Consider the following 24,109-nt stretch of genomic DNA (forward strand, 5'->3'; position numbering starts at 1 on the left):
TTTTAAGTGTTTTGTAGAGACAAGGTCTCACTATGTTGCCCTGGCTGGTCTTGACTCGAACTCCTGGCCTCAAGCAATCCTCCTGCCTCAGCCTCCCAAAATGCTGAGATTATAGGCATGTGTCGCCATGCCTAGCCCAGGGTAGAGTTAATTTTGAATGCCATCTGCCATTATTCACAAATGAGTTTGTGAATAATGAGATACTAAATATCTTTATTCTATCTTTTTAATAAAGTGTCAAGTTATCTGTTATATTATGGGAACCGAGAAACATCAGACATCACTATGTGCACAGACCTACACAGATAAGTGAATGAAACAGAATGGAATGAATACTGAAAAGTGTGAAACAGAAAAAAAACTACAACGTCTAGTTTGCTATCTTCGTTTAAAAAAAAAAAAAAAAAAAACCTATGATGATGAACTATCATTTTGGCAGATGAATTTTTAAAATTGGGAATTTGTATTTTCTCATTTACCTGGTAATAGCTTAAGTATTTTTTTTTTTTTTTTGAGACGGAGTCTCGCTCTGTCACCCAGGCTGGAGGGCAGTGGCGCGATCTCGGCTCACTGCAAGCTCCGCCTCCTCTGGGTTCACACCATTCTCCTGCCTCAGCATCCCGAGTAGCTGGGACTACAGGCGCCCGCCACCACGGCTGGCTAATTTTTTGTATTTTTACTAGAGACAGGGTTTCACCGTGTTAGCCAGGATGGTCTCGATCTCCTGACCTCGTGATCCGCCCGCCTCGGCTTTCCAAAGTGCTAGGATTACAGGAGTGAGCCACCGTGCCAGGCCAGCTTAAGTATTTTTATTTCAGCATTGACAATTGCTATTGTATATTTTGCCTAAAAAGGAAGATTAAAAGCCATTCAAGTTTATAAAAGTAATTTCCCAGAAAAAATACACTGAACAGAAATATTTACTTTGCCAAAATGAGCTTTGGAGGCATATTTGGGGTAATTTAAGCTTAATAACCCCTTCCCTTAAAAACAAACCATAAAAACATAAAAACAAACTTATATGCATACTGCTTTATAACTTGCTTTTTTCACTTAATATATTGTAAACATTTTTCCCTGTCATTACATATTCTTCTATATTATTTTCATTGCCCTATTACTTTGTTTTTATGGTAGAAATATAATTTAATCTTCTATTGGACATTTCTTTTCACAGTATGTCGCTTGGAAAAAAGACATGAAGAATGAGAAGGTACAAAATGCATCTAATCAGAGCTCTATAAGGAGAGACAATATTTGAGGTGATTATAGCTGAGAATTGGCCAGAACTGTTGAGAGACACAAATTCTAGGATAAAGTCAAAGAATTCCAAGCAGGATAAATAATCTACTTAGTGCCGGGCGTGGTGGTTCACACCTGTAATCCCAGCACTTTGGGAAGCCGAGGCAGGTGGATCACCTGAGGTCGGCAGTTTGAGACCAGCCTGACCAACATGGAGAAGCCCTGTCTCTAATAAAAATACAAAATTAGCTGGCCGTGGTGGCACATTCCTGTAATCCCAGCTACTCAGGAGGCTAAGGCAGGAGAATCGCTTGAACCCGGGAGGCGGAGGTTGCGGTGAGCCAAGATCATACCATTGCACTCCAGCCTGGGCAACAAGAGTGAAACTTCATCTCAAAAGAAAAAATAATAATAATAATCGACTTAGATATATCACAGTGAAACTGTCTGACGCAGGGGTTAAAAAAAAAAAACTAAAAGCATCCAGAAAGAATATCAACTATGCAAGTACTGCAATTACAACACGTGCCTGACTTAACATCAATGGAAGCCAGGAGACAGTGGAATGTCTTCAATTATCGATAATGGCAGAGTTGATGACTGGGAAGAAGGCTAGGTCACATAACAAGGGCTTTGAGGAAACTAAGAATTTCATGCAGGAAAATACTGAGCTGATACTGGAAGATGGAAAGGACCACATAACAGAGAAATGCAATAAATCCGGACAAAAAGTGATGTTGTAAATGGCAAGGAGAATGGAGAGCAGAGGATTAATTTAAGATATTTACAAATTGGTAACTGATTAAGAAATATAAGGGTAAGACAAATGTCCATTTGATTTTTCTATAAGTTAAAGAATATATTTTTAATTTAGTTCTATGACCAGTCCATGGTTTCATAAATAAACTATTTCATAAATAAATGAAGACAAAAGCTTCTTTCCTTCAACTAATTCAGCTACCACAGGGGAGGAGGATTGGTAAGGAGACTGTAAAAGATTAATTCTCACTACTTGTGCGTCCCTTCCAAAAAGAATCTGTCTATCCATAAATAACATGACAGCCATCATTACAAACAGGCTTTGAGACGCAGCCACTGGAAAGTTAGAAAAAAGGTTTGTTCACAGAGTCTCTGAAGACCCCACTGAAAATGACAAAGTTAGGTAAGTGGAAGACAAATATATTTTAAAATGCCAATTAATTTTCCTTTACCTTCAAAATACCTCTTCATACAATATTCAAAAGAAATTCTTAACTTTCTACAATTTAAAATTTAAAAATTAGATGTCAAAAAAAGTCAAAAGAATGCCTAAAAGCTAATATCCACTGCTTTTTTTTTTTTTTTTTTTTTTTTTTTTTTAAGACAGGTTCTCACTCTGTTACCCAGGCTAGGGGGCAGTGGCTATGGCATGACCATAGCTCACTGTGGCCTGGAACTCCTAGGCTCAAGGGATCCTCCTGCCTCAGCCTCCCAAGTAGCTAGGACTACAGGCACATGCCACCACACTCACGTGCCACCACACCCACCTAATTAAAAAAAAAAAAAAAATTTGTAAAGGCAGAGCCTCGCTATGTTGCCCAGGCTGGTCTTGAACTCCTGGCCTCCATCAATCCTCATGCCTTGGCCTCTGAAATTGTTGGGATTACAAGGATAAGCCACCATCCCCACCCACATCCAATGATTTGAAGAACTATTTACAAGCACTCAACTCAAGGCTTCTCAATTTCTAAAACACTGACCCTGAAACAATGATAAGCCAGGACTGAGGGTGATGTAATTTCGGAATCATTTGCCTACCTCTAGTAACACACTAACTGCTAACACTAGAAGTCAGTTATTTGCTATCTGAAACTTAATAGAACCCCACATAAGTCCATAAGGAAAACTATTCAACATTTTTTCCCTTAAATTTCTGATTTCTAAAAAAATCAGGCTTGCAATACTTATCTTCATGAATAAATGCTATCTCTTTTAAAACCTACTATACTTATTGGGAATGTTTAAAATTTATTCCTTGACATGTCAAAAATCTTATTTTAACCAGTTTTGATGAAAATTTTTGTAAAATTATGACATGCTTTGCCACCCTAAAAAAAAAACACCAGACTCCGGGCATGCTGGCTCACACCTATTATCATCCCAGCACTTTGTGAGGCTGAGACAGGAGGGTCACTTGAAGCCAGGAGTTTGAGACCAGCCTGAGCAACAAAGTGAGACCCCCCCCATTCCCTACAAAAAAAAAACCAAAAATGTACTTTATCCTACATAATCTTCAGGACAAGTAAGAAAGATCCATTGCTGTACTATACTATTATAGTGATATCTTTAGCAAAAACGGAAATGTGGAGTGCAATCAGGCCCCACTCAGCGGTCCCGGGGAGCTGTGCTTTTCTACCTAGGCTGCTTCCACAGGGTTCTCCCTAACAATCCTACACTTCTATTACTATAGTCAATCTACTGCCAAAGTTACACAGAAGAAAAGAGACAAATAACCAGGCTTGTTAAATTGATAACTAATTTACTCAATTTATATACTCATGCATTAAGTAAAAGCCCACTGAGGACCCAATACATGCAGAGCAAACCCTCCCTTCAGGATCTCAGGAGAAAACTACAAATAGGGAAAAGGACAATACAGAGAAGCACTGTGAGAGAATGAGGGGTACAGGAGGCTTTTGCAGAGGAGTCAATATTTGAACTGAGTCTCAAATAATAAAGAAAAATTATGGTGAAAAAATGCTAGAAACATTATTCCAGGCAAAGGAATGAAGCGTGAAGACTTGTTGGATTTTTCTGAGGCCTGAAGCTCAGTCAGATGCCTCTTAATGCCATGCTCTCTTTCCTTGACAATATTGTATTTAATAGGCTTTGGCCTAAGGGAAGCTTATCTACTTACTTTCTAGGCCACCAGTTACATTCCTGATCAGTGTCGTCCTATAAACATACAATGTGTGGCCAGGCGTGGTGGCTCACACCTGTAATCCCAGTACTTTGGGAGGCTGAGGCAGGCAGATCACTGGAGGTCGGGAGTTCGAGACCAGCCTGACCAACATGGGGAAACCCCGTCTCTACTAAAAACACAAAATTAGCCAGGCGTGGTGGCGCATGCCTATAATCCCAGCTACCTGGGAGGCTGAGGCAAGAGAATCGCTTGAACCTGGGAGGCGGAGATTGCGGTGAGCCGGGATGGCACCATTGCACTCCAGCCTGGGCAACAAGAGCAAAACTCTGTCAAAAAAAAAAAGATAGATATATATATACACACATATATATATAATATACATACACATATATATAATATATATACATATATAATATATACATATACATATATAATATATATACATATATAATATATACATATATTATACATATACTATATATACATATATTATACATATATAATATATACACATATATAATATATACATGTTATACATATATAATATATACATATGTTATACATATATAATATATACACATATATAATATATACACATATATAATATATACACATAATATATACACATATAATATATATACATATAATATATATACATATATAATATATATACATATAATATATATACATATATAATATATATACATATAATATATATACATATATAATATATATACATATAATATATACATATATAATATATATACATATAATATATATACATATATAATATATATACATATAATATATACATATAATATATACATATAATATATATACATATAATATATACATATATAATATATATACATATAATATATACATATATAATATATACATATATAATATATATACATATAATATATATACATATAATATATATACATATATAATATATATACATATAATATATATACATATATAATATATATACATATAGTATACATATTATATATACATATAGAATATATATACATATAGAATATATACATATAGAATATATATGTATATACACATATATACACATAAAATGTGAATCGCCATGTGTAATTTTAAAATTTTTAGGAGCCACATTAAAAAGTAAAAAGAAACTGGTGCCAGTAAGTCTCTGAAATCTGACATATCACAACTATAGTGTTTCTCAATCCAGACTAGCCACATTTCAAGTGCTCAACCAGACTATATTAAACAGTGTACTTCTAGTGGCGACCACATTGAACAACGTAATTCTAGATGAAGAGTCAGAAAGCTTTTTCCATAATGGGCAGTATAGTCTGCAACTATGTAACAACTACTCAACTCTACTGTGATAACATGAGAAAGCACTACAAACACAAAAGAATGAACATGGCCACGTTTGCCAACTTTGTTCTAGATGGCCAAGTTTACTGTAAATGTGGTTGGCAAATAAAACGGACAAGTACATACACATTATTTTTTATAATGTAACGCAGCCATGGTGAACACTGCCGGTTGCTTCCCAAATAATGACATGCATGTCACTGCCTTTGCGAGAAACCGATTTAAAAATGGGCCTGAGTATCAGGTAGCAAAGAGATGACCCACTCAAGCTTATTCACTGGGAAAAATTTAAAGAGGTCCTTTTTGTAAGTGTGTGGTCAGAGTTTAAGAAAAGCAACAAAGGATGGTAAGGATGATATGGAATTCTAGGGCTAGTAATAAACATCAGGAAAGCTGTTACCATCCTGAGGCCAGGAAAGGGCAAAGCAGGTAAAGGGTTAGTGGAACCCAGAGAGAACTCTTCAGAGAGAAATATTAGAAACGAGCAATGGTTACCTACCAGGGAGAGAACCTTAGTTATAAACACACCCATCTTACTCTGCTCTTAGATCTCCTGAAGTTCCCCCACTGGCCAAGCCTACCAGAAACACACAGGGCACTGGAGACTATTGTTGCAGTTCTTAAGGTCACTCTCCCAGGAAACAAAATAGCGTAGAAAAGACCGGAGAGGCAAAAAGTAGATAGCCAGCATAACTTGTAATCTAACTCTGGCCAATGAGACACGAGAAGTCTGTAGGGGAATTTCTAGGGAAGGTTTCATCGCTAAAGAGAAAGACAGGGAAAGAGACAGTTTCTCTTCTGATAGAAGTCATCGTTTTGGTTTTCCAGTTTTCTTAACCAGCACGGACTTACTAACCCTCTGTCATTATTTCTATCTGTCCCTTATCACCACCACCAATTTCCTGGACCCACCATGCCACACGCCGACTCCAGAAATTACCCACTATCTGCCTTCTGATTCCAAATTGCCGTGCACTACACTACAGAAAAAGTTAGGAAAATGGGCCCATTCTAAACTGCTGCTGTCAAGCCTCAGGCAGGCCTGCAATGAAAATACGCAATCTTTGTCTCTGCCTCTTGATGAATTTCTGTGACATTCCTCACAAAAGTAGTTCGAAACCTTTTCCACTTTCAAGTCCCAGCCCCACCAAGTAACTTTTAGTTGTTCAGTTTTGGTACCAAATCCTTAAATGTCTTCTATGTTTCTTAATTTTTGCTGTCTTTCAACCTCTTCTCCAACATTTCTGTGTCAGAGGAAAGAGTAGCCCATCTCTTTTTCAAGACTAACCCTTCAAACTATTATTGTCTTAATCGTTCCCTATTCAAAAAGTTCAACCTACTGAGTCAATTATATTGTCCACATTTAAATTCAGAGACAATCTGTTCTTTAAAAATCATGTTTCAGAAATTATGATATGGCTGTCATCAGTGATACTGAAAATAAAATCTGTAGTTCTACTAACACTTATCAAGTATTACATATTTAATTTGTTTTTTAAAAATAAGTAATTGAACATCAAACCTATGATTTAACAATTTATTACTTAGGTTGAGAATAAATTTTCAAGTTAATTTTTTAAAGTTACATAGTAATAGTAATATAATGGCAAAATAACTGAAATTTGAGAAACGATTTTTTTTTAAAAAAAAAACAGTCCTTTTGAAGATCACTTAACCCTCATGACATGCTGTACTTTTCCTTCTAATATAAAATCTTCTGAGAAAGAATTTTACACTTCTTATCTTTGCTTTCTTGCTAGCCAATAGTTTCCACCCATTTCTGCAACTCTTCTTTTCCCTGAAGACATTACGGCCTCCAAATTTCTAAATCCGCATCCTTGTTAAACCTGTTACAAATTTTAACATATAGTCTTGCTCTGTCACCCAGGCTGGAGTACAGTGGTGCCATCCTAGCTCACTGCGACCTCTAACTCCTGGGCTCAAGCAATCCTCCCACCTCAGCCTCCTGAGTAGCTTCGGCTACAGGCACATGTTAACATGCCCACCTAATTTTTTTTATTTTTGTAAAGATGGGGTCTTCATATGTTGCCCAGACTGGTCTTGAATTCCTGGTCTCGAGCAATCCTTCCACCTCAGCCTCTCAAAGTGCATGGATTATAAGCGTGAGCCACATCTGGCCTCATTTCTATTTCTAAAATAAAGAAACTGAGATTCAAAGAAATTAAACATCTTGTACACTGTCACATGGCCAATAAGTAACTGAGTCTGAAGAAATCCATGTCTTCTGACCCCTAGTCATGCAGCATTAAAAAAAAAAAAGGACAGCCAACCTATGTGATTACACTCATAAAGATGACTAAGGAATACTAAGCAGTGACTAATAACCAATTTTCAAGTTGCAGTTCTTTTAATAAATGTTTTCTTCATCTACTTGTGGCAAGAACAGAATTAGCTAACGTGTAGGCACTGACTAGTTTATTGCCTAAAAATTCAAACTTATTTTTAAATCCTGATTGTTTTCTAAAAAACTCTCATTGACCATGTCTTAGAATACCCACATTTCAGCTTCACTTTGTTCTCCACAAAGCGATACAAAAGTCACTTGAAAAATCACCTTTATGTCCATAGTATGTTAGGCTTAGGAGTATTTCTTGAAAGAGTCCATCTCTTTTCAATCAATAATAAAAGGGAAGATAAGATAGTAAAATCCATCTGTAATCGTCTATTGCTCCACTGACCACAAAAACTTTACAAAGTTCTCAACTACTCACATGTCTGCACTACTTCAGAAAAATGGAATCTGAGCCAGAAACATGGATTAGTACATGTTCATACAGAAACAGAGACTTAATAGATAACGTTGAAACAACTAACTAGCCATTTTGGAAAACTAAAAAATTAGATCCCCAATGATGAATGCACCATTCAAAAATAAATTTCACATGGATCAAATACTTCAATATAAAACACCACAAAAGTAAAAAAAAAAAAAAAAAGTCATGTTTTCTTTTTTTCATAATCTTGGATGATTTCTAAGCATGACAAAAAAAAAACCTATAAGCAGCCAGGTGTGGTGGCTCATGCCTGTAATCCCAGCACTTTGGGAGGCTGAGGTGGGTGGATCACTTGAGGTCAGCAGTTAGAGACCAGCCTGGCTGACATGGTGAAACCCTGTCTCTACTAAAAATACAAAAATTGGCGAGGCATGGTGGTACATGCCCTGTAATCCCAGCTATTCAGGAGGCTGAGGCAGGAGAATTGCTTGAACCCAGGAGGCGGAGGCTGCAGTGAGCCAAGATCACGCCATTGTACTCCACTCCAGCCTGGGCAACAAAGCACGACTCCATCTCAAAAAACAAAAACAAAAACAAAAAAAAAACAACACTATAACAATTAAAAGAATATTTGATATATAAAAACAAAACATGGCAAAGCATACATACATAAGCAAAGTCAAAAGACAAATCACTAGTTAGAAAATATTCAAAGTACATAATCAAAGGATTAATTTATTTAATATAGAAAAAGCTCTTAAAAATAATAACCACCAGATAAGGAATAAAAGTGAGCAAAGGATATGAACAGGGCTTTTAAAGAAAAAAAAAATACATGGTCAATAAATATGAAACAATTTCCCCACCTCACTTAAAATTCATGAGAACAAATTTATGCTATATGTATACTGCTTTTCACCCATCAAATCAGGAATTTTAAAAGACTGGTAAGATTATTGCCAAGAGTGTGGTGAAACAGTATAGTTAGGAATATAAATTGGCATAACATTTTTTAAAGGAAATTTGATAATACCTAAATTTTAAATGCAAAAGCCCTTCGACTTAGCAATTTCACTTTTAAGAATGTATCCTGGCCGGGCGCAGTGGCTCACGCCTGTAATCCCAGCACTTTGGGAGGTTGAGGCAGGCAGCGCACTAGGTCAGGAGTTCGAGACCAGCCTGACCAATATGGTGAAAGCCCGTCTCTACTAAAAATACAAAAATTAGCCAGGCATGGTGGCACACACCTGTAATCCTAGCTACTCAGGAGGCAGAGACAGAAGAATCGCTTGAACCAGGGAGGCGGAGGTTGTAGTGAGCCAAGATCACGCCACTGCACTCCAACTTGGGCGACAGAGTGAGACTCCGTCTCAAAAAAAGAATGTATCCTATAGGTATACCAGTACAAGTAAGCAATGATGCTGTTTCAATGATGCTGTCTGTAGCACTGCTTGTAATACTGCAACTCTGGAAACAGCCTAAGTTTCCATCAATAAAGGACAAGTTAAATAAACTGCCAAGCATCTGTACAGCAGAAATAGTACACAGGTATTTAAAAGAATTACATATACTAAATGAAAAGGTATCTGAGACTTACAAAGTATAGAAGAAACAAATTGCAGAAGAGATCTCAAATATGATCCCACATGTAAAAAAAAAAAATGTTACTTGAGGGAGGAAGTATTACTTAATAACTTTCTATAGCGTTTGAATTTTTTCAATGAGTATATATTACTTTAAATGTAAAAAAAAATTTATATGCATATTTGAGCAATTTGTTTAATAAAACCAAACCTTTTTTTTTTGTTTTTGGGACGGAGTCTTACTCTGTCACCCAGGCTGGAGTGCAGTGGTGTGGTCTCGGCTCACTGAAACCTCCGTCTCCCGGGTTCAAGCAATTCTACTGCCTCAGCCTCCTGAGTAGCTTGGATTACAGGCACCCACCACCACGCCCAGCTGATTTTTGTATTTTTAGTAGAGACAGGGTTTTCTCATGTTGGTCAAGCTAGTCTCGAACTCTTGACCTCAAGCGATCTGCCCGCCTCGGCCTCCCAAAGTGGTGGGATTACAGGAGTGAGCCACCGTGCCCGGCCATCTGGGAACTATATTACTCAACTAGAGTAACTTTGGTTTCTTTTTCTTTTATCACCACATCTGTATCAACTGTGTAGGCTGCCTGTATATGCAAGAAGATAATCTGCCTTATTACCACTAAACTGTTACAACATCATATTATCTTGTTTTAAATCAAGAGATAATTTCTGGTAGGAATATTAGAGGATTTCATGTAGATTATAATTCTCAGTTGATATACAACAGATTATAAAAGCTACCTTAGGAACTGGGACAGAAGAGTGGACAGCACTGCCAATAAGATAATACCTTTTTGAGGCCAGGCGCAGTGGCTCACGCCTGTAATATCAGCACTTTGGGAGGCCAAGGTGGGTGGATCACCTGAGGTCAGGAGTTCGAGACCAGCCTGACTAACACGGAGAAACCTCGTCTCTACTAAAAACACAAAATAAGCCAGGTGTGGTGGCGCATGGCTGTAATCCCAGCTACTTGGGAGGCTGAGGGAGGAGAATCGCTTGAACCTGGGAGGTGGAGGTTGCAGTGAGCCGAGATCGTGCCATTGCACTCCAGCCTGGGCAACAAGAGCAAAACTCCATCTCAAAAAAAAAAAAAAGATAATACCTTGATGAACACAGTGCTACATACACAGAAAGTGCTTTCATATTTGCTATCCTTGGCTTTCCATAAAAGGCAACCTAAGCACTGACAACCTGTAAGATTTGTCCAAAATCATTCACACAGGTAGGTCATCAGTCAATGACAATACATACAGTAAGACTTCAAGTCCTATTTTTTTTTTGAAGTCTGTAAATCTTCCAGTAGTTAAGACCATTTTTTTTTTTTTTAAGAGATGGGGTCTCACTATGTTGCCCAGGCTGGACTCCAACTCCTAGACTCAAATGATCCTCCCAAGAAACTCAGACTATAGATGCAAGCCACCACACAGAACATGTTGATACAGTATTTCTGAGAACTGACATCACCTTTACAACAAAACCAGAGCCCCTATTAAGCATCCAGAATGCTACAGTAATCGAACACTGACCATTTCTTCTTGCATGTGCTTTGCTCTCCTCTTCTAGAAGCTGTAGATGTCTATTTAGTTTACCATCTTGATGAAGTTGCATCTCTAACAGTCATGTCATCTGACATTCCTTCAACTACTGTAACTGTATCTATGTTTGAAATGCCTTACCCGACATTGTCATGATGAGGATTACAAGTGGCAGCAGCAGACATCCCACACAACCCAGGTATACAATCATTTCTGACCAGCCGTCTGTTTTGGCAAACAGTGTTTTCACTCACAACTGCCAACTGCATAGATTTCTTCATTTTGAGGTATTAAAGGTGGTCTTTCTAAATCCAGAAAACCTAGTTGTCTTTCATTTAACATTAAGTATGCAAGGCACTATTTTTAGTGCCAGAGGTTTAAAGGGAGCTGACTGAAAAAGGTTGAGATGTGCTGGTTTTGAAAAGGAAATGTCTTTATTATTTCCTACTACAACAATCCTCTCTGCCTTGTCACACTAGCATTTGTGACAGCATATGGTGGTGCTTTTTTTTTTTTTTTTTTTGAGACGGAGTCTCACACTGTTGCCCAGGCTGGAGTGCGGTGGCACGATCTCGGCTCACTGCAGGCTTCGCCTCCTGGGTTCATGCCATTCTCCTGCCTCAGCCTTCCAGTAGCTGGGACTACAGGCGCCCGCCCCCGCCCCCGGCTAATTTTTTGTATTTTTAGTAGAGATGGGGCTTTACCGTGTTAGCCAGGATGGTCTTGATCTCCTGACCTCGTGATCTGCCCACCTTGGCCTCCCAAAATGCTGGGATTACAGGCGTGAGCCACCGCACCCGGCTTTTGGTGGTGCTACTTTTAATGCTTCTGGAACCCTCATTAACAAATACCTTCAGTGTGTGCCATTTCACAATGAATTTAACAATTTCCACCACCTCAGCAGCAGTAAAAGAAGGAAATACTGCCCAATCACCAAATGTATACCAATTACTGCTTGCTATTTGGCACTATCTGCTTCTATGCTTCATATCAAGTCCTTTGACTTGCTTCAATGTGCATGTGTCAAATTTAGAGCCACTTTTGTCCTCCTGGGCCCACTGGAGGGTCCCCTGCAAGGGCCACTACCCACCGGCTGCCAGGGCAGTTGGCTGGGCACTGAGAGGCTGTTGGAGCCTTATCTTCTTACTTACTTCTGGCCTTTCCAATTTGCTCTATACTCCTATCCATGAAAACCAACCACAAATCCATCTATACTACCTACCCCTCATCTTCTCTAAAACCAAACAAAACACCACACACATAACACTATACTGTCTTAAAGTCTTTGCAAATGCATACCTCTGTGGATTGAAAGCCCTCTCCCAGTCTTCTTATCTCAAAGGCCAAACTCAAAATCTACTTCAGTGAGACTTTCCTCCATTCTAAAGCAAGGGCTCCCCCAATCCCATCGGTCTCTATTTGGTTACTATAACTCACTTAGCTCTTATTTATAACAAAGGATTTTTTCTATTTGGGTATCTTATGCATACCAACTTCAAGCTCCCTATTAACAAACCTGGTACCCTATCTTACATTTAGATCAAAGGTGCTTAACTGACACCAGATTATTAATCTGTTGGCTGGAAGGCTATCATCAAAAGACAGATAATAACAAGTCTTGGTAAGGATATGGAGAAATTGGAACCCTCATACATTGCTGGTGGGAACATAAGAAGGAGTAGCTATTTTGGAAAAGTACAGCAGTTCCTCAAAAAGTTAAACATACATTTACCATGACTCAGCAACTCAACTCTTACGTATATACCCAAGAGAACTGAAAACATACATTCCATAAGCTTCTACACAAATGTTCATAGCAGCATCATTCATAATAGCCAATCATTGTAAATAACCCCCCAAAATAAATATCAACTGACAGATAAGCAAACTGTATCATACCTATACAATGAAATATTATTCAGCCACAAAAGAAAAAAAAATGAAGTACTGATACATATTAAAACATACTGCTCAGGAGGCTGAGGCAGGAAGATCACTTGAGGCCAGGAGATCGAGGCTACATGTGCTATAATCAGCCTGTGAATAGCCCCTGCACTCCAGCCTGGACAGCAGAGCAAGATTCCGCCTCAAATCAAAAAACCAAACAAACATGGAAAACATTATGCTAAGTGCAAGCAGCCACACACAAAGGCTACATGTTCTACGAATCCCCTTATAAGAAATGCCCAGATCAAGCAAATCCAAAGTGACAGGAAGTATATTAGTGGTTGCTAAAGGCTAAGAGAAGAGAGGAATGGGACTTCTTTCCAGAGTGATAAAAATGTTTTAAAATTAAACAGCAGTGATGGTTCCACAATCTTGTAAATATATTAGCAATCACTGAATTGTAAACTTTAAAATAGTGACTTTAATGGTACGCAAATATATTACTAAAAAATTAAAAGGAATGGAGGCCTGACATGGTGGCTCATGCCTATAAAACCAGCACTTTGGGAGGTCGGGGCAACCAAATCACTTGCCAGAGTTCGAGACCAGCCTGGCCAACATGTTGAAGCCCCAACTCTATTAAAATACAAAAATTAGCCAGGCGTGGTAGCACATGCCTGTAATCCCAGCTACTCAGGAGGGTGAGGCAGGAAGATCACTTGAGCCTGGGAGGTGGAGGTTGCAGTAAGCCAAGACTGCACCACTCCAGCCCAGATGACAAAGTGAGACTGTCTCAAAAAAAAAAAAAAAAAAAAATTAGGAGGAATGGAAGGAAAAAGGAAAAAGGAAGAGAAGGGGATGGGGGAAAAGGGAAGAAACAAAGAAGGAAGAAGAGGGGAAGAAAAAGGAGAAAAAGGGCTGAGCATGGTGGCCCACACCTGTAATCCCAGCACTTTGGGAGGCTAAAGTTGGTGGATTAACTGAGGTCAAAAGTTCGAGACCAGCTTGACCAACATAGTGAAATCCTGTCTCTACTAAAAATACAAAATTATCTGCGCTTGGTGACGCATGCTTGTAATCCTAGCTACTTGGGAGGCTGAAGCAAGAGAATGGCTTGAACCCAGGAGGCAGAGGTTGCAGTGAGCCAATATTGCACCATTGCACTCCACTCTGGGCAACAAAAGCAAAACTGTCTCAAAAAAAAAAAAAAGAGAGAAAGAAAGGGCACCTAGACCAGGCTGGGCACGGTGGCTCATGCCCGTAATCCCAGAACTTTGGGATTACTCCCAAAGCACTTACTCCCCAAGGTGAATAAATGTTACAATATGTGAAGAAACATTTTCAAATTAGCATTATTCATATTAAACCAAAGAGGTTGTTACACTTCTTGATTTAAGCTAACCAATTCAATTTTTAACACCTGCACTAAAACCTGGATTGACTAAAACTTAATGAACTAGGACAATAAAGAACACTGAAAATACATAGAAATCAGAAGAATTTAGAATCTTTTTAAAAATTTGGGACGTAAAGAGAATGATCATACACAGCGACAGAAAGTTTCAATTAAAATAACTTTTCTGTCCCAAGAACTGCAAGGAATAAACAAGCATGAAGTTTCTAATGTGAGAATGCAGGCAAGGGAAACAAACTGGATTATCACTAAGTCCCTAAATCATTGAAGGAGAATTCTCCCCAGTATTGGCTCATCCTCCTTTGCATAAATTTCGCATTTTATATCACACTAAAACTAGCCCATATGCAATATAAATATGTCATATATAGCTAACTAAGAGCCTAACAATAAACCTCATTATGCCAACTCAAGCAGCAACATTTACATTCCTGGTGGGATCCAGCTGTTGATATTTAAGTTTAATTAAATTTAGGTAGGAAAAACAAAACTGTTTCTTTATGAAAAGAGATGAAATGACAAAGACAACCTGTCTCAGAAGGTTCTGCACCTATTTGTTAACTAAACAATCCTCAAATTTCAAATCCTGTTGAAATCAAACCTTTACAAATGTCACTGCAAAAATAAATACCCTGATGCAATAGATGACATTAATTAGAGTTGTGTTTACAAGTCTATCATTCATAATCATAAACCTTGACCTTAACAACAAAGGACTATCGTATTCCTCTTTGTAGTCAGGCATTAAGCAAACGTGGATACAAGAACTAATAAAACTCCCTAACTACTCCCCTCCCAAGATAGCTCAGTATTGAACTGGGTTAGGCACCCTGCTAATTACTCACATTTTACTCATTACACCTATAATAAGAGTAGTTAATTATAAGAATATTACACTGTGATAAATCTAATTATGTGTATGATTTTGGAGGTTTTGTCATTCACTTAACGTGGAGCTCCATAATGGCAAACAAATCCGTACTGATCACTGCTATAGCCCAAGCATCCAGCGGGGGACCTCAGCAATTATTGGTAGGTTAGGTGACTGAATGAATGGTCTCTAAAACACAGCAGATACCAACAGATGTCCACCGAATTAATTAACAAGAAAGGACTTATTGTCTAATTGCTTTGTTACTAGACATATAAAACTCTATCAATACCCATTTACAATAAAGAATTAAACAGATGGCAATACTTATTCTATAACACTGTGTTTGTTCTCTATTTCACTAATTCACCTAAAAAAAAAAAAATTAAGCCTCACCATTACTAGGTGTCTCTAGGGACTCCTTTGCAGGGTTTCTCTGGTCTTCATCTTCCTCAGGATTTTCCCTGGACTTTGACAGCCGGTTTCTTAGAGACATCTTCTCTTCACCCACCATCGTATTGTCTAGGAAAGAAGGTGTAAAAAGCTTTTGTATTAGTCCGTTTTCACACTGCTATACACTACCTGAGACTGGGTAATTTATAAAGGAAAGAGGTTTAACTGTCTCACAGTTCCGCATGGCTGGAAAGGCCTCAGGAAACTTACAATCATGGCAGAAGACCAAGGGGAGGCAAGGCATGTCTTACGTGGCAGCAGGAGAGACAGAGCAAGGAAGTGCCACATTTAAAACCATCAGCTCTCATGAGAACTCCCTCACTATCACGAGAACAGCATGGGGGAAACTGCCCCCATGATCCAATCACCTCCCACCAGGTCCCTCCCTCGACACGTGGTGATTACAGTTCGAGGTGAGATTTGTGTGGGGACACAGAAGCAAACCATCATATCAGCTTTGAACTAAGCATCTGGCTTATGTGAATTTCACAATACCACTATATTTAGGAGAGGTAAAATCTGATGATATATTCTCTTCCTTTTGCATTAATCATTTCAAAGCATTTTCTGGGTACAAGATACTCAAGATAACAAATTTGAAGAAATCAGGTCCTATAAAATAATTTGAATGGTTTCAAAGCCCCTTTTTAAACATAGACCCCACTCTTAAAGAACAACTTAGTTGAACAAAGCATTAAGTACGTAAAAAAAAAAAAATAAGGATTAAATAGTAACAGGTAACTACAAAGATGCCACAGGGTGGAGTATGATTTAATAACAAAGTCAATGGTAAAAATAATACCTTAAACTCAGAGACAGCAGAGATTAGCAGAAGATGTAAAGGTTTCACAGAAAAGAAGATATTTTAGACACAGTCTTGAAGGATGAGAACTGTGCATTCCATGTGCAAGAAAGGATTAAAACAAGGACCTTATAAGCCCGGTTCAGGGAACCATGACGGAATTGAACTACAACAAAAACAAGTTTTTGTTAAGTATCTACTAAGTGCAAGGACCCTGCCAGGTGCATTAAGTTTTCTCATTTAATCTTCATAACAATTCTGAAAAAAATTACCCTCAGTTTTCACAAGAGAAAACAATAATTTAAAGTAGTTACTATCAGTGTCCTCCATCCATGTACCAGGAATACACCTGCAGTTGAACAAGCTGAGTTTATAGGAATGCACACCACAGCCCCAGGTACTAGAGTCTGCTTTTCTTCTCATTACAGTAACTTGCCCAAGACCACACAGCTAACGACAGAGCCAGACTGGAACTGGCATTAATTGGATCCAAACTACAAAGAGCACTAACTACTGGGGGAAAAGTTGGTAACGGAGAAATGTGATGAGGGAAAAGACTAGAAAGGAGGACAGGAGTCATACTATAAAGGCCTAAGAAATTAGAAGTTTTTCAGGAAGGCAGTGGTGAGACACTTTAAGCACTAAAAAACATGATCAAAGATCAGTATCAAGATAGTACAAGGTTTACTCTAAAGCCATGTGTTTCACTAGTTGGGCATGGTGGCACCCAGCTGTAGTCCCAGCTACTTGGGAGGCTCAGGCGGGAGGATCACTTGAACCCAGGAGTTTGAGTCTGGTGTAGGCAACATAGCAAGACCACATCTGAAAATTATTTATTTATTTATTTATTTATTTATTTATTTATTGAGAAGGAATATCGCTTTGCCCAGGCGGGAGTGCAATGGCGCAATCTCAGCTCACTGCAACCTCCGCCTCCTGGGTTCGGGCAATTCTCCTGCCTCAGCCTCCCGAGTAGCTGAGATTACAGGTGCCTGCCACCACACATGGCTAATTTTTGTATTTTAGTAGAGACAGGGTTTCACCATGTTGGTCATGCTGGTCTCGAATTTCTGACCTCAAATTATCTACCTGCCTCTGCCTCCCAAAGTGCTGGGATTACAGGTGGCATGAGCCACCGCACCCGGCCAAAAAAACAATTTTAAATAAAAAGTAAAGCAGTGTTTCACTATGTGATAAAGTTTTCAAGAGTCTAAAGCAAGAAGAAAACAACTGTGAAATACTCATTACATTATTTTAAAGCTACATATATTTAAATTCTGAGACTACAGTCTTTCTTAATTTTTATATTAAAATATCCTTTTCTGTATAAAAGGATGAAATATAGTACGTGGTGGGTTTGGTTGTTTTTCAACTATCACAGCTTGGCAAAGTAAAAATCTGACAAATCTAGATCAGCTTTCTTCTAATTATTTCTGAAATCAAACAAATGAAACAATTGTGGAACAGCAGATGAATATATGAAGTAGAAATGTTATGATATCATAAGATCTAATTAAGAGGAACTTAAGAGAAAAGTCAGGGCTAATTAGTCACAAGACGATGCCCAACTTACAATGGTCCAATTCTGTGTAAAAGTGACAGAGGAAGCCACAAGAGCATCTATCTCTTCATCAGAAATGATGAGAGAAGTGAGAACTGAAAACTAAACTTTGAGGGATGGCCTCAAAGTAGAAGAAATCAGGCAAGAGAAAGAAAGATGCAAAAGGAACCAAGATGTTTCAGTAAGAGGAATTTTACAAGGAATAATGGGAATTTTTTTTTTCTGGCCAGATGAACAGAGACTTTTTTTTTCTGGCCAGATGATGGGGAATTTAAAGTAGATACTCTTTTAAAGAGCATATAGCAAAAGTTTAAAGTATAAAAGACAGCAAAATGAGGCCAGGTGCAGTGGTTCACGCCTGTAATCCCAGCACTTTGGGAGGCTGAGGTGGGCAGATCATGAAGTCAGGAGATCAAGACCATCCTGGCTAATACAGTGAAACCCCGTCTCTACTAAAAATACAAAAAAAAAAAAATTAGCCGGGCATGGGGGCGGGTGCCTGTAGTCCCAGCTACTCAGGAGGCTGAAGCAGGAGAATGGCATGAACCCAGGAGGCGGAGCTTGCAGTGAGCTGAGATCACGCCACTGCACTCCAGCCTGGGTGACAGAGCAAGACTCCATCTCAAAAAAAAAAAAAAGACAGCAAAATGATTAAAAAATAAATGCCAGATTAAAGTTTATTACCCAAGCCCTATGAAACAGTATAGCACAGTGCAATATTTCTCAAAGTAGAATAATAACAGCTGATTTTTTTTGTGCTTATGTGTTTTACATGTATTATTTTCATCTCAATAGAATCAAGACAGATACTACTGTTATTTTCCAAATATTATTTGGCCACCATGCTGTCCCATATACTCTTCCCTGTCTATAGAAAGCTATTTCTCCTCTGTCCTTTTTTATGTAGCTAACTCCTACTCAAGCCTTCAAAGAATCACAGCTGCAGCAGTAATAGATTAATACCAAAGTTCTGATTTAATGAGCACCTATTATGTACCTCTAGGCACTGTGCTGCTAAACTTTTTACATTACATTTAATCTTTACAACCTAAGATAAGTATTATCTTCATTTTACAGATGAGTTTAGGGAAGTGATTTAACTTGTCCCAAATCATGTAATTCTCCAACAGCAGAACTAGACTTCAAAACAAAGACTATCAATTTTACAACCTGCCCTCTAATCGCTAAACCGCCTCCAACTCACACCCTCTGAAGTTTCCTTTACCACCACCTCTCATCTCATCCTCTCTGCGGTCCCACTACACTGAGCATCCTGTCACATGTTACATTGTCCTATAATCAGAGAGCAATACTCTCTTATCTCTTACATTAGGCTTAAGTTCTCAAAGATAGGGATTACATAGTATTTTCTGTAAGACTCCCCCAAATCTAGTGTGGAGTACCTGGAGTACAACAGGCAGGCATTAAGAAAGAAAAGCGAATGTATCAGTTAATATGTAACCAATTATTCTAAGCACAAGACAGTCCCCAACTTATGATGGTTCAATTTAAAATTTTTCAACTTTATGATGGTGCAAAAGCAACATGCATTCTGTGGAAATCATATTTTGAGTACTCATACAACTATTCTGTTTTTCACTTTCAGTATAGTATTCAATAAACTACATGAGATAATGAACACTTTATTGTAAAATAGTCTGTGTTCAATAATTTTGCCCAACTGTAGGCTAACATTAAGTGTTTGGAGCATATTTAAGGTACACTAGGCTAAAAATATCCAAAAAAAATTTAGCCCGGCGTGGCAGCAAGCACCTGTAATCCCATCTACTCAGGAGGCTGAGGCAGGAAAATCACTTGAACCCAGGAGGCAAAGGTCGCAGTGAACACAGGTCGCACCGCTGCACTCCAGCCCAGACAACAGAGTGAGACCCTGTCTCCAAAAGAAGAAATATAAAAAGGGGGTCCTTGGTAATAAGACAAGGAACCATCAAGCTACTCTAGAGGAAACCTTACATCAAAAGCTAAAACAGGGCCAGGCATGGTGGATTACACCTGTAATCCCAGCACTTTGGGAGGCCGAGGTGGGCAGATCACGAGGTCAGGAGATCGAGACCATCCTGGCTAGCCCAGCATGGTGAAACCTCGTCTCTACTAAAAATAAGAAAAATTAGCCAGGTGTGGTGGCAGGCACCTGTAGTCCCAGCTACTCGGGAGGCTGAGGCAGAAGAATCGCTTGAACCTGGAGGTGGAGGTTGCAGGGAACCTCGATCACGCCATTGCACTCAACATAAGTTAGATCAAGTCACTTCACAACTTAAACCCCTTCAAACATCTTAAGTCCTTACCACGATCTAGTAACTCCTGCATTGCCTACCACTCACCACCACCCCCTTAAACACCATCAATCTTTTTTTTTTTTTTTTTTTTTTTGAGACAGAGTTTCGCTCTTGTTGGTCAGACTGGAGTGCAAAGGCACGATCTCGGCTCACCACAACCTCCGCCTCCTGGGTTCAAGCAATTCTCCTGCCTCAGCCTCTAGAGCAGCTGGGGTTACAGGCCACCACACCCAGCTAATTTTGTATTTTTAGTAGAGATGCGGTCTCGAACTCCCAACTTCAGGTGATCCACCTGCCTTGGCCTCCCAAAGTGCTGGGATTACAGGTGTGAGCCACCGCACCTGGCTTTTTTTTTTTTTTTGAGACAGAGTCATGCCATGTCGCCCAGGCTGAAGTGCAGTGGCATGATCTTGGCTGTCTCATTTTCTCTACTCATTACTTTGGCCTTCCACTGTTTCTTAAACAAGCGCACCGGCTCACACCTGTAATCCCAGCACTTTGGGAGGCCAAGGGGGGTGGATCACGAGGTCAGGAGCTCTAGACCAGCCTGGCCAAGATGATGAAACCCCGTCTCTACTAAAAATACAAAAAATTAGCCAGGGGTGGTGGCAAGTGCCTGTAATCCCAGCTACTCGGGAGGCCGAAGCAGAGAATTGCTTGAACTCAGGAGGCAGAGGTTGCAGTGAGCCGAGATCGTGCCACCGCACTCCAGCCTGGGTGACAGAGCTAGACTCCGTCTCAAAAAAAAAAAAGAAAAGAAAAGTAGGACAGGACATGGGATATTTCACAATTGGAGGACATTAATAGCTATGATTTGATTACATGCACAGTTTTAGGAGGAAGGACAAATAAATATATTGGAGTACGCTGCAAGTAAGTTGAGGAAGTGAAAACAGTGATCATAAGACTAGTCTCTCAAGAGGTCTAGCAGTGAAGGAAATCTCTAGTATTTAGGAAGCAGGTAACAAAGTGCTGAGTGCAGTAGGTGTAGCACATATCTCATTTAACATGTCCATTTTTAAAGATGCAGGAGATTCAGAAATGCTAACAAACTTGTTCAAAGTCACAGGTAACATAAAGCTATTCCCCGCCCAGGTAACAAAGCTAAGTAGACAGCTATTTATACAACACACTGATTGAAAAAGAATTTCTTAAGAATCTAATTACATAATGTTCAGTGTGATAAGCATCTAACTTATCTTAAGAAAGCAAAACAAAAAGAAATGATTTGAGAAACAAATGAACTTGGAAAGACATGTCAACTTTACCCTGCCTCAGTGTTCCCATTAATAAAGCTTTCAAAAGAGCCCATAAATCTGTATCACAAATACTGAGTGCCTACTCCAGGTAAAGAACTTTGCCATATCACCCTTAGATTCAGTAGGGGAAAAGGGACACAACTGTGGGTAGAATTTACAATCCAGAGCAAAAAAATTTTCCCTCTGGCACCCAAAGGTTTGCCCTAACACAATGCTACAACTTTTACATATCACAGAACTAGATCATTAAGTAATTAGCAAAACTAAAGAGCAAGAACAAATTCTCATTTACATCTGTATGGTTAGTATAATCTCTTATTAACCAATGTGGCAAAAAAATGCAAAACAAAGCCATCCTCTTAGAAAAATGGAACTTGGCTGGTCTTTGTTAAAAACTTCTTCCCATAGGAAAAAGGGACTCTTCCCTGGTTAATACAGTAGTTCTCCCATATCCATGGGGGATACGGTCCAAGACTCCCAGTGGATGCCTAGAACTGTGAATAACAGTGAACCCAATACACGTTGTTTTTTCCTATATACCTATTATAAAGTTTCACTTACAGGCCGGGCACAGTGGCTCACGCCTGTAATCCCACCACTTTGGGAGGCCAAGGCAGACCGATCATCTGAGATCAGACTGATCATCTGAGATCAGGAGTTTGAGACCAGTCTGGCCAACACAGTGAAACCCTCCCTGTCTCTATTAAAAATACAAAAACTAGCTGGGCGAGCCCAGCGCGGTGGCTCACGCCTGTAATCCCAGCACTTTGGGAGGCTGAGGCGGGCGGATCACCTGAGGTCGGAAGTTCGAGACCAGCCTGACCAGTAAGATCTGATCAGTCTTTACTAAAAAAAAAAAGAAAAAAAGAAAAAAATTAGCCGGGTGTGGTGGCACATGCCTGTAATCCCAGCTACTTGGGAGGCTGAGGCAGGAGAATCGCTTGAACCCGGGAGGCAGAGGTTGCGGTGAGCCGAGATCGTGCCATTCCAGCCTGGGCAACAAGCGCCAAACTCCATCTCAAAAAAAAAAAAAAAAAAAAAAAAAAAAAAAGTAGCCAGGCGTGGTGGGACAGGCCTGTAATCCCAGCTACTTGGAAGGCTGGGGCATGAAAATCGCTTGAACCTGGGAGGCAAAGTTTCAAAAAGTTAGGCACAGTAAGAGATTAACAATGTATTGTATTAAAATTCACTTGAACATGGTATCTCTTGAAATGTCTTATTGTACTCTGTTTCGCACCTCAGGTAGCTGAAACTACAGAAAGCGGTTAAGTGGGGATCACTGTGTTTCTCATTCAAAAGTTCCTTCCTCTGTCCACCAACTTATTCATTCTTTTTTTGGGCCAAGTGCTGGACTAGACCCTGAGAATTAAGAGATAAGATAGGCTAAACCAGCCTTCATGAAATGCAGTAGTAGAGGAAACAAAGCAACTAATTCATTACAATTAATGATCAACTTCTGCTAAGGAGAATAAAGAGTTCATGGAGGGCTTAATGGGGATGGGGTGATTTCCAGAGGAAGTGATATGTGGGCTGATATCTGAGGCAGGTATAAGAGTTGGAGGGAGGGAGAGAATACAGCATTAGAGGTGGAGGAAACTCCTAAAAGCCAAGAGATAGGAAAGAAAATGAAGCTTTCCAGTAACAAAAATAAAGCCAGTGTGGCATGAACCTGGAAAGCCAGAAGGAAAGTGGGCCAAATGAACCAGAGATAGAAAGAGTGTGCTCACTCAATAGGTCTTTATCCTAAAAGATTGTGAAATCTCAGATGCCTTCTAAGCATATGACTCACTAAAACACGTGCATTTCTAAACGATAATTCAGTGCCACAGAGCTCCTTCCAAAACCCATTCTCACACCCAGACAACGCACACACTTCCTTACAAGTCATTCATTGACACCGCCCAACTTTTAAAAAGCCAAAAAAAAAAAAAAAAAAAAGCTTCAAATTGAATTCTACTTCAAGGAAGAGGAAACCAAGTAGGCTGAAAAAAAGAAAAAAGTGGTTTAAACAGGTGGCAGCCACTTAAATATTAAAAAGTGACCAACAGGCCAGGCGCGGTGGCTCACGCCTGTAATCCCAGCACTTTGGGAGGCCGAAGCGGGCGGATCACTTGAGGTCAGGAGTTCGAGACCAGCCTGGTCCAACATGGTGAAACCCTGTCTCTACTAAAACTACAAAAATTACCTGGGCGTGGTG

The 24,109-nt window shown here is 39.2% G+C and overlaps 1 protein-coding gene and 1 pseudogene across 1 annotated transcript in view; both read right to left on the minus strand.

Moving 5' to 3' along the window:
- The window catches only part of SOAT1 (sterol O-acyltransferase 1), a 63,542-nt gene that overhangs the window by 37,941 nt on the left and 1,492 nt on the right, over window positions 1–24,109 (minus strand). The window contains exon 2 of the mRNA XM_054457570.2: window positions 15,937–16,062. Within this exon, the coding sequence (XP_054313545.1) occupies window positions 15,937–16,054 (118 nt within the window). The 5' untranslated portion in view covers window positions 16,055–16,062. The remainder of the gene's footprint in view (window positions 1–15,936; window positions 16,063–24,109) is intronic.
- Window positions 11,232–13,103, minus strand: LOC129011631 (mitochondrial fission factor-like; annotated as a pseudogene).

This window comes from Pongo pygmaeus, chromosome 1 (genome assembly GCF_028885625.2).
Source record: "Pongo pygmaeus isolate AG05252 chromosome 1, NHGRI_mPonPyg2-v2.0_pri, whole genome shotgun sequence".
In the NCBI taxonomy this organism is placed as follows: Eukaryota; Metazoa; Chordata; class Mammalia; order Primates; family Hominidae; genus Pongo; species Pongo pygmaeus.